The sequence below is a fragment of the Acanthaster planci genome, linkage group LG04 (genome assembly GCF_054643075.1).
Source record: "Acanthaster planci isolate LZ-2023a linkage group LG04, COTS_SCS, whole genome shotgun sequence".
Classification (NCBI taxonomy): domain Eukaryota; kingdom Metazoa; phylum Echinodermata; class Asteroidea; order Valvatida; family Acanthasteridae; genus Acanthaster; species Acanthaster planci.
Window position 1 is genome coordinate 611731 of NC_141780.1, and position 16962 is coordinate 628692.

At 39.1% G+C, this 16962-nt stretch overlaps 2 protein-coding genes across 4 annotated transcripts in view; both read left to right on the forward strand.

Moving 5' to 3' along the window:
* The first annotated feature begins 64 nt into the window (after window positions 1–64).
* On the forward strand, window positions 65–10606 carry pm20d1 (peptidase M20 domain containing 1). 3 transcript variants are annotated; one of them, XM_087135804.1, is made up of 11 exons: window positions 65–461; window positions 1462–1740; window positions 2717–2949; window positions 3644–3730; window positions 3984–4240; window positions 4536–4611; window positions 4920–4981; window positions 5449–5527; window positions 5723–5794; window positions 6210–6375; window positions 6693–10606. In XM_087135804.1, exons 2-11 carry the CDS (start codon window positions 1488–1490, stop codon window positions 6890–6892), a joined length of 1485 nt encoding a protein of 494 aa, XP_086991930.1. In that variant the 5' UTR covers window positions 65–461; window positions 1462–1487; the 3' UTR covers window positions 6893–10606. The 3 variants fall into 3 exon arrangements, with proteins under 3 accessions (XP_086991930.1, XP_022107247.2, XP_086991931.1); XM_022251555.2 differs by having other exon boundaries at window positions 65–351; XM_087135805.1 differs by having other exon boundaries at window positions 65–351; window positions 1499–1740.
* Window positions 10607–11453: 847 nt separating this feature from the next.
* Window positions 11454–16962, forward strand: part of LOC147799273 (uncharacterized) — a 7177-nt gene continuing 1668 nt past the window's right edge. Inside the window, exons 1-7 of the mRNA XM_087135420.1 lie at window positions 11454–11517; window positions 12893–12999; window positions 13676–13757; window positions 14791–15060; window positions 15507–15740; window positions 16289–16408; window positions 16892–16956. Of these exons, the coding sequence (XP_086991546.1) occupies window positions 11500–11517; window positions 12893–12999; window positions 13676–13757; window positions 14791–15060; window positions 15507–15740; window positions 16289–16408; window positions 16892–16956 (896 nt within the window). The 5' untranslated portion in view covers window positions 11454–11499. The remainder of the gene's footprint in view (window positions 11518–12892; window positions 13000–13675; window positions 13758–14790; window positions 15061–15506; window positions 15741–16288; window positions 16409–16891; window positions 16957–16962) is intronic.

The window sequence follows — 16962 nt, forward strand, 5'->3', positions numbered from 1 at the left end:
CTGCGAGAATAAGTTGTAAAACGCCGACTTTGATTGGTTGGTTCTCATGACCTTCCAACCTCGTTATAAATGATAGACTGGTGTAGCAGCCTCACCAGTGCACCCATTTAATTTGACACTTGTTTAATGCATTTCGACTGAAGTGTTGTTGGAGAAGTTCTTGAAGCCAGTCTATAGTCAACAACACACGATGAAAGGTGATTGACGTGACCAATTTTGCTGATGCTATTGCGCGTCTCTTGCCTGTTCCCTCCGGTCCCAACCAGTCATCGTTTGGTTGGTAGCTCGCAGTCAGCATCAGCTGATTACATCATCAGTCTGGAAGTTCTGCCGTAACTTGTCGATGCAAGGGTAATTTGCTCCAAAGAGGGAAACGTCTCCTGCAAGCCCTGAAAGTTAAAGAGCATAGAGTGATGTGACTATGTTAACTCTGTGTTAATTAAAGAGGCAGTACAGTCAGTGTGAGTTGATTAAGGGAGGGGCTGAGGCTACTGGCACTAGTGTTACTGTTAGGCCAGGGCCGGCCGGGCATGCCGGGCGGCTTGCTAAAAACACTCTGGAAAACCTGCGGGCACCGATGTGAAGTTAGTTCCTTGTTCGACGTTCTGTGTTGAACAATTAGTAACTGTTTGATTTTCCAACGTTGAATAAATAAGTAACCGGTTTGACATTCAGGGTCGAGGCACACCCCTAGCATGTCTAGAAAATGATGGAGTGCAAAAGGAACACACACAATAAAAACTGAAGTGCACCACATTGCACATCCATTCACATTCATGTACCCTGTGTACCATATGTACATGTCATATCACAATGATATATACACATACAACTCTTTTCCACAGAGCATCCATGCACTGAGGCAACTCTGGTCCGAGGGTTATTCGGGGTCAAACAAGCCCTGGAAGGCAGGTGGCAGGTTTTAACAGCAAAATAATTATTACAGCGAAAAACCGTCAGTATGCACTTGCTGTTTTCATCCAAACTACTTCATTTGATCGAAATAATATACATCAATCGCACTCCCCAGGTTTAAACTTATTTTGGGATTGTTTATCGGTACACTTTAGCAACCCCACTGCCTCCATCAGGGCAATTCAGTTGACTAGAGTCTTGTCAGTGGAATTCTTCGCTTGCAAACCAGAGATTAAATTGAATGAATCATCACACTTTCCTCAAATTCAAATAAAATACCCAAACTCCATGCCCCGCCTGGAGATTTCATTAAATCTGATTTCATTGTTCTCCTCAATCAGCAACGACTCCTTGCAACCCTGGGCATGGGTTTTTTCAGGGTCAAACAAGCCCTGAAATGTAGTTGGCACCGTTTGTATTTTGTCCCTTTTGCACTCCATTGCTTTTAGGGGTGTGCATCCTGAATTTCAAATGGTTATTTATTCAACATTGAATATCAGACAGTTACTTGTTCAACATTGAATGTCGAACATCGATTCATTTCAGAATTGACCAGTAACAATTACACCACAATGCTTCTCAGTATTCTGTCTGTGGCCACTGCTGGTTTGAGCGGCTTGGCAGCCATTTTAGTGCTTCGAGCCATCACGGCAAAGTCCAAGCAACCCAAACCATCTGGACTGTCTTTGGACACCACACAATTTGATGGCAACAGAAAGATTGTGACCAACTTGCAAGAAGCCATCAGGATTGAGACAGTCTCTCGAAAGCCAGGTGACATAAACTACAGCGAAATTTTGAAATTTCATGCTTTCTTGCAAAAAGGTGAGTTTGACTTCATAGCGTAAAGACAGTACAGTGGAACATCGCTATACTGAACACTGCTGTACTGAACATTTGGCTGTACTGAACATCGTCCTTGGCTCCCAGTATTTTGTGCACAAGACCTACTGAACATTATGCAGTTGCAAATCAACTGAGATTCACCACGGCATGCATCAGAGATCAATCCTGAGTGGTAGCTTCACGACTTTTAGGATAAACTAAATATCAATTTTGTAACTTGAGATTAAATAAAAAACAAAAATAATTCACATATACATTTCTAGAAACCTCAAACATGAATGCAACAGCAAAACATCACGTAAACAGCGAATCATAGTATCACAAGAGGGTGCACTCCAGTTAGACAAGAGAGGGCGCTATTCAACATGGCAACGAAACGTTCAGCAGTTAATTTCGCTAAACTGAATGACCGCTGTACCGAACATTTAGCGTGGACCCCGTCGTGTTCGTTATAGTAGTGTTCCACTGTACTGGTATTTTGTCATTAAACTTACCAGTGGTTCTCTTATGCTTGTATATGATGAGTAGATTCCTTAGGTTAAAATACACATTGTAAGTATGAGACCACGCGAAAAGAAGTTTCCAAAATAGTGCCAAAAGTACTGTTGAGAGTTGTCATAATAGGAGGAAGTTGGTTTCTTTTCTTGAGGGTCTCTGCAAAAATAATTTCTGGAAAAAATAGACTGAAGTTGAGAATGAAGGGAGGAGGACTGCTCAGAATGATGAGACTGTCACGTTATCTTCTGTTTTTGTTAAATATTTAAAAATTACTCCAGTGGAAAAGGTGAAAAAGGAAGCCATTGAAATATACCAACAAGGTTGCAGCCAAATTTTAACATTTATTATAACAATCACTCCAAGATACATGGCATTTTCTGACAAAGCTAATTCATGTCTATCCACCTTTGTAGAACAATTAATTGTATTTTTAAAATCTGTTGTCAATTTTACTCAGTATTTCCAAAGGTCCACAGCTCTCCATTAGTGACGAGAGAAGTGATTGCATCTTACAGCTTACTCTACACAGTTGAAGGTTCCAACCCCTCTCTGAAGCCCTATATTCTAGCAGCCCACATTGATGTAGTGCCTGTGGATGGGCAAGATTGGGATGTACCACCATTTGAAGGGAGGGAACAGGATGGATGCGTCTATGGGAGGGGCACCATTGATGATAAACATTCATTAATGGTAAAGATAGATTTTCATACACAGAGTGTTACCTTAAACCCTACCCCATCAGGTTCTTTACAGACAGTTAACCCCATTAGAATCTAACTGTAGAATGTATGCATGCTTAATTGTAATTGATCATGCAGAGGTATTTGATGGATTTTGTTGAGAATCCCTGCTCCATTCTGACAAAGTATAAGGTGAAAGGTCATACGCAGGTCCAGTGAGAATGGCACATGAATGACTGCTGGGGTCAGGTGTTAATGTAAGGCCTTGGCAGGGTTAAAGTCATTTGTTCAAGTGCCACAAAGTTTAGAATTGGATTCATAGGGATTGGAGTGAAGATTTCACAGCTTAAGAATCCTACGTCGTCATGGAGGGAACATAATAAAAACAGTAATGTGATTCAACAGAATAAATGTTGGTGTTGAAATATCCAAGCAGAATCACTGACAACTGAAAGGGGAGGGGATACTCTGTTGAATGAGGGGAGTTGTATAACGTGGGGCTTAATGGATCGGTCTATGAGTGGCTGATGATTGATGGTCTTACAACTGGGCTTTCTACTTTTAAAATCGTTCCGCCATCATTCTGAACACAGTGCTAAACCTGTTAAACACAAGATCATATTTTGTAGGTTTTCTTTCAAAGTTTTTCAGATGAATGAACTGATTGTCGGGTGTTTCTTTGCTTGTCTGCTTTATTTGTCTAGGGGATTCTGGAGGCTCTGGAATCTCGGCTGGAGAGACGGGAGAAGCCTGTACGATCAATATATCTATGCTTTGGTCATGATGAAGAGGTAAAAGTTATATTGAAGGAAAGCAAAACTTCATAGAATCATCTCTCAAGAAGAAGAAAAAAACAGGAAATGTGGGAACATTTTTTGCAGACTTGGTGGTGGTGAACTCCACTCTGTCTACCCATGTCTGTCTCATCCTGTCCATCACCTTCAGTGCTGCTACTGATCAGTGTGACTACAGAGTTTTGCTTTTGCACAGCAGGTGTATATTACAGCAACTGATTCCACTGATATTATGGATCCATACACCTAGGTAACAGGATTGGATGGAGCAGCCAACATTGGCAAGACGCTTCAAGAGCGAGGTGTGCAAGCTGAATTCCTATTGGATGAGGGATACACCATCTTGCAAGATGTCATCAAGCATGTCCGTCGACCTGTTGGTCTCATTGGGGTATCTGAGAAGGGCCATGCAACTCTCAGGCTAAGTGTAGACACTGCCGAGACAGGTCATTCTTCCATGCCTCCCAAAGAGACAAATGTTGGAATCTTAGCCAAGGCCGTGTCCAAGTAAGCAAAGATGTTCATTTGTGTTGAAAAGTGTAAGAATGTATAAAAGAGGTCTTCTATGATCACTCCTTGTAAATACATATGAACCAATGCATGAGTGTCATTGATGAGGATTCTAGCTTGTCAAGAATGATCAACCTACACATAGTTCATCATTCTAGCTTGCAAGCACATCGCCAAACTAGAACTCCTCTGTTGGTAATTTCTGGTAATACATAGAATTCCTGGCATTCCAATTTCCTAGACCAGGAGTTGTCCTGACATAGAAGTATCCTTTTTCTTCTTTCTTTGGCAGACTTGAAACAACACCATTTCCCAGCATGTTTGGGTCTGGTGTGGAATATGACAATTTTGTCTATCTAGCATCAGAGGTAACTTCTGTAAACTCTTCTTATCTCAAAATCAAATAGCACCTAACCCCGTTTGTCTCAAAGTCTCACTTATTTCTGCCAAGAGACTTTGGTACTTCTGTTTAATTTGAAGATTTGCTCAGCCAATTTGAAAGAGACTTTTGCCAAAAGAGTCATTTGTAGGTGATTTTGGGTAATGATAAGTTAAATTCCATTAGTTAGATTCCATTTAATGGCTGTTGAATAGTATTTAAGGTTGTTGTTTCTAAAAGTGCATTATATTTTTATTGTGATATTGCTTTCCTTTTTGATTTCTTTTGTACTTGAAGGTGGAGTACCCTATCAAGTTGGTGTTTGCAAATCTTTGGCTGTTTAAGAAGATTGTAGAAAGGTGGGTTTTTCAACCCATAGTTTTCTACACAAAGTGACTACTTGTATGACAACCTGTTACCCTTTTCCTAAGGTCATCTTGAACCTGGGCCAAATCATGTTTTATACAGAACTTGTTCAGTGTGCTGATGCCTACACTCATCCTTCACCGTGAAATTGATATTTATCATTGGTAAGGATGATTAATGATTATTGGCCATACTGCACAAAGGCATTGTGGGTTTGTGCACAGTGTGTGTAACATTGAAGTAAATCGTCTTCGCTCCACACTGTTTGAATGTGTATGTTTAAACCAATGCATACTTGTGGGGGCACCTAGTCCTTTTATTTAAAGTACCTTCTCCTGATCCATTGCAGATGAATGGACAGACAAATCGATCAAACTTAATAAAATTCAAACACCTACAAATACTATCTCATCATGTAATATTTGTATATTGTTTATCTGTTTGTTGTTTATTTCAATAGAATTATGCAACAGAAAGAGAGCACCAGAGCAATTTTGCACACCAGCACAGCTATTACTGTATTCAGGGGCGGTGTTAAGGTGAGTTTACTCATTTTTGGTCTGGTGTCTAGCTTGCAAAGAATGTCATTCCTCCATGGCTTGTCTACGCACCTGCCTACCAGCTGGGGGTCTTTCTTGGTAGAAGGATTGGTGGTGTGCATATACAAAAGAGAGTATGTAGACAGAATTGTAAGCATGATCTCAAGACCTGTTTATTTTTTTGCTGTGTAATAGGTAAATGTGTTACCTCCATCTGCCTCAGCTATTGTCAATCATCGTATTCATCCAAGTCAAACTATTCAACAAGTAAGGATTAAAGTCTAGTGACCTCGGTATACTCATTTTACATTCTTTAATCAAGCGTCATTGTCACATTTTTTTCTCATTTTTTGTGGATTTAGATCAAATTGAAAGCTTTATAAAAGTTATTCTTGGAGGGGCTGAGCAAAATATACTTTGTTAGCAGAGTACCAGTCACAAGCCTTATATTAATCATGTGACATTTTGTCTGGAAACAAATCTCTCTGGAACATTTGCTCCAAGAAGTGAGCCTCAGTCTTTGGCAGCTGTGTCAATATATTTTTTTCATTATGGTAACATTAATCCATGAGTGATTAGTTCAAACAAATTGTTCTTGGTTAGATTCAAAGTAGGTTAGATCGTAGAAATCTGAATGTGACTTTGTATCGGGCATTGGTTTGGTATGTATTCCAACTTGTAGGTTTTAGAACGTGATCGGCGTCTCATCAATGATGATCGTATTAAGATGGAGATCCTTGAGAGTCGAGAGGCAACCATTACTTCTCCCTATGATGAGCAGTGTTTTGCCTATCAATCCATCGGTCAGAGCATTCAACAGGTTTTCCCAGATGCTATTGTTGCTCCAGGTAGTTTCTTTTTGATCATGGTTCCTTCCATTCTTTAAAGGCCTGTGTGTTCGATTACAGTTTTGCCTTTTGTCAGAAGTTGACGGCATATTGATAGTGAATATGCACAAGGGAGTATAACTTTAAAAGATGTCTAAAGATTTTGAAAATCAGCCTATGTGCTAGGTACATTAATTTTGGGTGCACACTGGAAATCCTTTACCTTGTTCCGTTGATTGTGTTTGAATTCATTTGCAAGCTTTTTTTAATATTGGCAAGTTTTACAAGAACAATAAGTCATAAACTCTTCCACTTCCTGCTTGTTTTTTATCAATCAGCTATACTTCTGGCCAACACTGATACTGTCCACTACACCAGCATCACCGATAAGCTGTATCGTTTCTGCCCAACATTTAACCTGCCAGAAGACGTTCCACGATTTCATGGAGTGAATGAGAGGATCCGGATTTCTAATTATGAGCAAGTTGTAAAATTCTACTACATTCTAATGCACCATGCTGACAGGGAACAGCTCTAAAACACAAATTTGGGAGAAATTATGCCTTGGAAAACAACCTTTAGGTAAGACCTAATCTTGAGTATTGTTTAAAGTCCTGTAACAGTAAAATCCTGGTATTAAATGCTGAGGTTTTTATACCCCCTACCCACAATGGTGCCCCCCAGTGTCCCCCGGTGCCCCCTTAGGCTTGAATTCTGATGGGGTCATTCATTGCTCATTATTTTGTCTTATTGAAATCCAGAAATGAAGGGCAGTCGTGCCTCTGCACCTCGAGTACATACATGACATTTAGGTTGAAAAGGTAAAAAGTGCAACAGACAGTTTGAATATATCATCACATATCTAATGAACCAATGATTATCAAGTATCACCGTTTTCAAGTAAAACATGCTTTCAGTTTAAGCAGTTATTGCCTGCTTGTTTTCAATATTGAATTCAAACCTCTTTTCATCACTGTGTACATGTATAAAATATACAAAATTGGTCTTAGAAATCATTTCCTACTTTGTACTTTTGGCTCTATGAACAATACTTTGTTTGAATACAGCTATCAAAGCTATTTGTTAGTTTGTGAGATAAAATCTGAAAATCACCAAAATGATTGATTCGCTAGTTCATCAGATATGCGACAATTGAGTATTTTTGCTTTATAAAAGTGCATTGTTCAGAAGTTGTAATCATGAGTGAAGATCAGAAGATTGTCAAGGTGAACTAAATTGAAGCTTTATTTTGAGAAAATTGGCAGTGCAAAATAATACAACAGGCTGGGATGAGATCTTTTATGGCAGGAGGGGATAAATGTAGACCAAAAAATGCACAGTTTAATCTGGAGTTTGTTCTTGATAATAAAAAATTCCTGATAAAAATACCTTTTTTTATTGATGTAAATCATTATTGTATACTCTTAAGGAAAGCGTCTATGCATTGAAGATACTTTAACAGATTTCAGGGATGTAAATAGTAAATCATGTTTACTTTTTATCATGAATCAAGAAGAAGATATATCAGGTGTAGATACATTGAAACAATTTTTAATGTAGGGTTATTCCTTAAATTTAATGATAAAAGGATATTTTTATTGGTTTATGAAAGCATTCTGTGCTCTGAGGAAAGCATAAACATATTTCCAGGTTGCAAACAATAATGTTATTTTTTTTAATGAATGTTCTTAAAATGTTTCTTGAAATGGAATGTTGTAGGTAATGTAATGTTGGGGAGAATCCTGGAGAGACCAGCTTCTTTACTTACGCAACAAAAGATCTTCCTTTTTATTCTGCTGATCATGGTATGTAATCTAGAAAGCAGTGCTTTCTCATAAGTCGTACAATAACCTGGTTTGGATTGTAGAATTTGAATGTCTGTTAGTATTTAAATGTTTGATTCCCAAATCCAGGGACACCTGTTGTCAGGGAATTCCAGTTCTATAAAGTTGTCTTTCTACATACAGATAGAAATAAAGAGCATTTTGTATTGTAACATGATTTGCGAATCCAAATTGGACTTCGGTTTCAAAAACCAGTCTAGATATTGTAAACTCCTCTTCATTTTACTATTTGGTTATACATTGGTCAGAACAGTTACACTTTGACTCCTGCTTACATTATGTTGGTCTTTGTTAGTTGACCATTGCTATGGTCATTAAGTTTCAGATTTTCGAAAGATGTACTTTGGCTGAAAATTTCAGTTCTTGGCTTTGCAAATTTTGAGAGGCGCAGTTTCTTGAGAAGTGGACAATTATTTTCAAGGTAACTGGACTGATGGTGTTTGGCCTACTTACCTCCACTGGTAGAAACCAGTTCATGTGCCACCGCTCTTTTACATTTTGAAATTAGTGGAGTATGCATGTTTTTACAGGAAATCAGAATTTTGAGGTGTAAAAACTGTTGGACAGGCCAGCCAAGTCTTTGTCGTTCAAGAAGTAATCATGCAGTTTGACTTTGGTGTTTTTCTTGTCATCACTCAGAAAAGGTTTTCCATATCACCACAGAGTAGCATAAGTGTGCAGTTGTACTCTTCTTTTTTTGGGGGGGGGGATAAAATGTATATTAAGTGCGAAGGGTGTTCATGCCCCCAACCATCAATGTTGCCACTTTTGGCTTGAATTCTAAAAGTAATATTTACTGCACACATGTGATTCGGTTCACCTCCATTTGGGTACCACTTCTTCCCTTTTGCAAGGTTGTGAGAATTCAGCTTTTCAGCTGATTTCGGCTATTTTGTGTAGATGTTGACCCTAAATTTCATCTTTTTTGTACATCTGGTCCGTACAACAGTACGGGAACTTTTGACATTTCAGCTTTTTGCTAGCTGTTTTCAGCTTCAATTTGAAGTGGCTACTCACCCCTCCTGCTTTTGTAAATGTTGGGTGACACCCCCCTCCCCGACTGGATCTAGCTCTGTATGTTGCTTACATCTCTTATCAAATGAACTTAAGAGACATTCTCTGTGGATACAGAAACAAAAACAGAAACAGCTTGATGTGTGACGCTGTATTCAGCAGTTGAAAAGACAAGTTTATTGATTCAGTCCATGTACATAGAACTTATGATTTATATCTGCAATATTACATTTCTGTAATACTGAACTTCTGCTTGAAAATTTATATTAGCTTCTAATAGTTGACTAGAATACTTGTATCCATGTCGTGTGTAATTTTCAAAATTAGAATGAAATTTCAAATTTCATGAAGTTGTACTTGTAGTTTTAACAAATTGTGCAGTTTATGAGTCCAAAGTGCCTTGATTAAAACATTCAATGAAAGGTGCTATTTCTGCAATGTCTTTTTGTGCTTAAGTCCTCAAGCATTAATGGAAAGAAACTGACTTGGATGGAATCCTGGGAAGAAATTTTAAGATATAAAATATTGAAATATTTCTCATAAACAGGCCTTTTGAATTAGACCTCTTGATATTTTTTCAGGGGGAGAGGGGCAGGAATATAAAGAAATACAAAAATATATCTGGATATTAAAATATTAATGCATTGGATTGATAAAAAAAGCATGCAGTCTGGATGATTGTGACTGTACATGAGGTTTATTCATTCTACTGCATCTGAAATGATTGTGTAATCTGGTTGAAAATTATATCTTGCTAAGTTATCAGCTTGTATACCCTAAGTACATGTAATTCAGAAGTTAAAATTGACTGGGCATAATATAATTGTGTACATATAGTTAAAAGCAATTGTGACAAAGGAAATACAAAGATTTAAATTGTCCTTTTCATAGTGATGTTTTCAGCAGATTAAAAAATGGGATTATTTAAGATTTAACCCATACTCATTTTGCTGGCTCTTTACTCTGTGAAACTCAAGCAACTTTTGTTAGTTTGTGATTCATGTAAAAAAACGCAACCAATGAAGCAACTTATGGGGGAGGCGTGGTTACTGTTGCCTCCCCCCCAACTAGTGTTCCCAAAGGGCACATGTGGATACACACGCACTTGTAAACTGATAAAGTGCTTCTTGTACTGGTGTTTTTATGTGTGTGTTTGTATGTTGAATGTAAGCATCCAAGGTGCCTTGACCGAAGGTTATATTTAGCTCAACAGATGAAAAACAATGTGAGAGTGTAATCCTTTTAATCATACGGAAGAACAAAGTGATTCCAGGGTCTAGAATTTTTGCACAAAGGGAGAGATCTATCCTTGACTATTTATTAACCATCCAGTGGAATTGTGCCAGGTATTAGAAAGTATTCTGGTTTCTGAAATAAAAAGTATAAAGCCTTCATTCTGTGTCTTTTCTCGGTGCAGTATATGTAGGCCCCCTCTTGATTTCATAACAAATAAGTTGAAATGTAGTTTTACGAATCAGCCAAATAGCTTTCGGCTGTTATCAAACATATTGCCATCTTTTACTCTCACCAGGGGAACTTTGTCTATTAAGATTTTTGGTGTATGTATCGATCATAATTGTATAATCCCAAAGCAAAAATGAAATCAAGGGTGAAAGGAGCTTCAAGTACATGACTGAAGCAAAAAGTACTTGGCCCAATTTTTGCTTGATGGTAAAGAAGATAATTGTGTGAAATTGCCTCTAGACTGTACTAGAATCATGGTGAGCATGTTTCTTTAACCCTAAAAGAGCCAGGGAGGGGGGGACACTTTCCAATATTGCCGCATTACAGTTTTTTGCAATGTGGTTGAAGCCTTGCAGATAACTCTTTGCAGTCATTTTGACACCAATTTTGAGAAAACTGAGCATACTGTTCTTGTGCAGTGCATTTTTCAAAGACAGGTCATCCCAAAAAGTTTACTTTTTCCACTGCAGTGTAGCCTAGACTCTGAATGACCATAACAAAACCATACATCTGATTGAGTTCAGATTTCACGTTTGTAATAATAACTTTCATTCCAAGTTTCAACAAAATTGAGCATGGCACAGCCGAGTTCTTGCCAATATTTGGGGTAATCTCTCTCCCTCCCCCGGCTGTCAATTAATTTGACCACAGCAGGCTTTGCCTGCCCATCCCCCCCTCCCATCTCCGCCCACTAGAAAAGTTCTTTGGGAAAAGTCAACAAAAAAGTTAAAAAGTAAACAGCGCCTCCAAGCGACTCCCTTCTTTTATCCCATGACCTTTCGATCTTTGCTTTGGTTCATACGCACTGACATGAGCGTCAGCGATGGCTGACGGTGCTCAGGTAAATTAACCAATAATTTGTCATCAAGTGGTTGTGAAGATACTGCCATTTAATTGGCAGTGACGACCTAGATCTATCTAGTCGTTGGGGCCTGAAACACGCGGTTTATTGGGGCATTTTGCTAGATGTGTCATGTATGTGTGAGGTTGGGGCTCACACTTTTTTAATTTGATGGGTTCGTATTATGCTGTGAGCGCTACTCACTGCACTGCTAGCCTGTGTCAAATCGGGGTGCATTTAGCCTAGGCCTACGTTTCAAAAAAAATTTTGCTTTCTTAATCAAACCCTCCCCCCCCAGCTGTCGAAACTGACATGGCCGAGGCATACATCATGGATGTACATGTATGTATCTCTTTTAATCTGATGACCAAAATTGATGGTGCAGGCCTAGTCATCAGCAGGATCAGGCATGTCAGGACAGGTGCCCTATATTACTAGCATGGTAGGCTAATCACATAGGCCTACGGTGAAAACCAATCAGACTGGACAATTCCAAGGGCCTACCTAGCAAAACTAGGGAACCTGGTGACTATACGGTCGTGAACGTGATGGTTTTAAGACAATGCAACTGACTATTTATTGAAAAAAATTCAGAGCTTTTATTTGCATTCTCATTGTACACACTTCACATGCTACACACAGTGTGCGTGCATACCACATTGCCGTCATGACCTCGCATCACGCTGGTCTGGTTGGGGTGGCTGCATGTCATGCCCAGCAAGTCGAGTAGCAATGTAAAGGAACATGTGTAAATTTGCCCAAACACATCGATCCTTGCACTTCATCTTTTTCACTCCTTGCACGGTCGAGTTGTCTTTACACTAATTACAGATGACTTGGTAAATAATTGAGTTGTCTTAATGGTCAAGTTGTCCTGAATTGAGTTGGTATATGGCCGAGTTGTCTGGCATCCTTCTTAGCAGCCCAACACAACAGTTGGACTGTGACTGTGATCATACTCAAAACGCCTGTAATAGTATCAGTGCAGGAGTGTACAAAGGACCCTGTTTACTGGTCCAAGTCAAACGGGTCATTTAAAAAAAGAGTTCATCATGGACTTTGAAAACAATGGGAAAATCAGGTCAAAATAGAATTTCACCAGAGCTGTAAAGCCAGTGTGCAAGCTCAGAATTTATGATCAGGAATGTTGAGAGCACAATGAAATTTCACTGATTGTCAAATTTGAGGTAAAATGTACTCTAGCAAGAAAAAATTGAAAGTACGCCATGCTTGGGACCATGTCACATTAGGTTGCATCAACTAATAATAACAACATGAATAAATTAGTCAACAAATTTGGAGTGTCAAAGTTAAGTATCTGTGCTTACTTTATTTTCGTAACCTATATTCTTTGTCTATTTCCTGCTTTTTAAAGACTTTAGACTCGCTATTGGCCACCTTGGTGGGCATGGGATTTGAATTGGATCGTTGCCAAGCAGCAGTGAATCAGGGGAAACTTACTGTAAATGATGCTGTGGAATGGTAAGTTGGTCACTAAAAAATGGAGTTTCAGGCAGGTCAAGTAGAGTTTGACTGAACACGAATTTGAAACGGTTGAATACAGTTTTTATCAAGCAAGACAACTATTCAAGAGATTCTTTGCTCTTTCACTGAACTTTATCACATGGACTTTAGTTTTGCAGCCAGGGAAGTTTTAGCGAAAAACTTTTTAGTTTTTCCAAATTTTTATTTTGAGTTTTCACAGTGTGCATGAAAATCCCTGAAGTCCAACATTATGCAGAAAGCCAATGAGCAGTACATCAGGTCATCTGTGAAGGTCTAGATGCAGTGTTGTACACATATCTGTCCCAAGTTGAAATATACTCTCAAAGAAGAGACAAACTGGTGGAAAGTTTACTAACTGGGATCATGAACGTGCATGGTGCTGTCACAAAGACTGTACGTTTAAACAGAAATTGGTAGCTCATACCAAACGTGTCCTGTACCAAGTTGGTATAAACCAGTGTACACTGTGGCATGTTCCTACCAATGAACAATCTTTGCCTTGTAAAAAGACTCCCTCTCTTGTTCCTGCTCAGAAGGGATTGGCATCAATCCATCATAAGTCTGCGAATGCAGTAGTTAGAGATTTACAGATTTGGAGTAATCACAGTCAAATAATGAAATCAGTAATGTAGAAATTCCTTCTGTTTGTTAGGTTACTACAAGGTCACAGTGCTGATGAAGATAAGATACCAACACGATCGGCTCCTACGTTAAGTCTCAATCAACCATCTCAGGTTTGTGTGAATAGTGTCATAAACGTAGCCATTGATTCTCTCTCTGCAAGCAGCCATCAGTGCACCTTGCCGTAGATAGCTTTTAAAGATTTGAATGACATGCTTCAAGACTTGGATTGTTTGCTTTGTTTGTTTTTATTTGACAACACTCATACAGATAACAAATGATCATACACAAACAACTGAATTGACTAAAACGAATAAAAAGAACTACATATAAATCCAGGGCATTGTCGAAGATGGCATACTTGAAAAATTGGATGGCGTCTTTAAGACTTCAATGGCTTCTTTTTCACTGTAGGCTGTACTGTAAGTTCTGCTACTGTGTTTCAATTTGAGCTTTGCACTGAGCAGAATGATAGTGGAAGGGAGAAGCGAAGGGCTGAGAAGTGTTGTAGGATACAAAATACCCTGATGGTGTTTGGAAAACACCTCCCAAATCTGTGACATGATCCTTGGAATATTTACGGTGACAAGAAAAGTCTCTTCTCTGTCGGCATTTTGTGTACGAATGTGTGTGAAGTTATCAGACATTCATAAATACCTCAGACAGTCTCCCTATTCAACAACATGCAACTAGGCTGTGTATTAACATTTGATAATGCCCGCTGACATGTAACAATACCTGCTGCATAAAACATGCGCTGGCACCTTGATACAAGAGAGATTACTCCATCCCTATTGGACATGATTCTGCATGTGACGCAGCACGCAATATGCGTCATGCACGCACCGAGTCCATATTCAAGGAGATTCTGTTGAACAACTTGCAAAAGGAATATACCATTAAATGAATGGGGGTATTCAAGAAAATGAAAGTCAAATTCTTAAACAAAATCGTTGGAAGTCCGTCATATATTGACTTCTTTTGACGCTCCGACTAAAAAGATGTTTATGAATGGGAACAAATATGTGCTTGGCATGTTTAAGACTGGCCAAGCACACATTTATTCTCTTATTCCTGCAATGATTCTGGTTAAAGCTTGTATGAGCACAGAGATTCAAGTTTAAATCCTCACTTGCAACCATCCAGGCTCAACCAACTTCTCAATCCACCGATGCTAGCTACCTCCCCTTCAGCTTACCACCTGTCTCCACCCCATCAAGCTCTTCAGGAGACTCACAGGGCCCCTTGCCTTCCTCCGTCTCACCAGTGTCAGATGAGAGTAAGTTTAAACAACAAGATGTTGTAAGTCGGTTCTCCCTGTCAGAGAAGAAGAGGCAAGACAAGGAGAGATGGGAGAAAGAACAAAGGGAGAAGGCTGCCGTGGAGGCTCGGCAGGCCAGACTACAAGCCAAACAGGTGGGTTTAGGGAGGCTGGCCTTGCCCCTCTCACAAGAAATTATCGTTCAAGAAAAACTGATTAGAAATTCATGAATTGTTGTAGATTCATTTTGAATGACAAACAATGGTCAAGTGGAAAGACTCTTTGTATTCATGGATCCATGTCAAGATGTGCATTGATTCAATTTATCGAATTGTAAGATTTGTAAAATGTAAACTTTTGTGTTAGAGATGTTAATTATTTCCTTCACTTACCTGTATTTGTAACACCCCTTTTTTGTCCCTGAGCTTGTGAGAAAATTCTTCAATTTTGTATTGACCATGAATATAATGTTAAGCATGCACTCACAAGTTTCGTCTTCAAAGGTCCTGTTTAATCCCTTGTAAAGACCACTCACAATTTTTGAACCATTTCAGTTCTCCCAAATGGCAAATCAGTTCTAAAAGGTCTGTGGCAATTTCAGGCAAAGAATTATGTCCTAAAGAACATCAAGGCCGATAAGGAAGCAAGACATCAGCTGGGCAAGCTGCCAAGTAGTCCCAGAAGCACCCATCAGGGGGAGATACCAATGGCCACGCTCCCCTCTCCCCAGCCAGCTAGTTCTGCCTCTTCACCACCAGGGGATGCATCTCCAGTGGTGACAAGTTCACGAGAGGCTAAACCAATACCCAGTGCCCCAGCCATGTGTATGCTTCAGGTTTGTCAAGAAGGAAATGAGACCTGCTTTTAAGTGTTTCATAGCTCTCCCCAAGTCCATATCCCATGAGAGATTTGCAGTATGTAGGAAGGTAAAGATCACACTGGGCTTGTAACCTCTGGAAAGTTGAAGAAAGAATGTGTCATTGATTTCTTAAATTATTGGATTGTGTAGGATTCAGGAGGGTTCCAACAAGACATTTCAAGGGAATTAGGTTTTTCATCTTTTGTTTTACAAAGTTTTACTCTTTTATCATAAGTGGTGTATCCTCTATATTGTCAGTAACAATTGAGTCGCTGAAGTACACTGTGAGCAAGCCAAAGGTATTGTTTTAAAACACTAAAAAAGAACAAATAAAGAATGACAAAGTGTGACGTAATTTTGAGCCAGAAAGTGTAGTGAAAACAAATAGGGTGCGTGGGACGTGTTGGTTCACATACTGATTCTTGTGCCTTCAACACTCGTAATTGTGCAAGTGACATATTCACTTGGGTACTCTCTACCCAATAACCTAAGGTCCAGCGTGTTTGTTTTTTGTTTGTTCACAGCTCAGATTACCATCAGGACAGAGCATCCGAGAAAAGTTCTCATCCGCATCAAGTCTTCAGTGTATTGTGGATTTCATCAAGAGCAAACACACAGATCTGATTCACATAAATCTGATGCAGGTATACACGCTTCTTGTCTTACTTTGTACCAACATTTTAAGCTTGACTTTTCCAAATCCTTCAAGACACCCTTGTGTTGTCCTGAACAAAAAATGCCTTACATACATTACATGGTAGGTGTGACGTTATAACACAGCAAACTATGGTGTGCTTCAAGATATATTTGGATAACAACATCAGTCCCCTGATAAGCAGATGATTACTTTGTTGACATCAAATGATATATCCTCCAACTCACTCCATTAGAGTCTTTGATGATCAGCTTTTGGCATTCTCCAAACTGGATGACGATGCCGATGTCCAGTCAACCTTGTGAAATTCTATGAATTCAGTTGATGTGGAGGTTATTGGCATATCTTGTACACTGGCTAAAAGGTTAAGAGGGCACCAATTCTCCATACCTGGTGCTCTGAGTCAAACCAAAACAAGATGAAAAGATCAATAAAGTTGGACATAATATGTTTGTCTTGTCATATTCTACAGCCTTTCCCTCATCGGTTGTTCACCTCCAGTGACTTGGGCTTGACATTGGAAGAACTCCAACTCACGCCAAA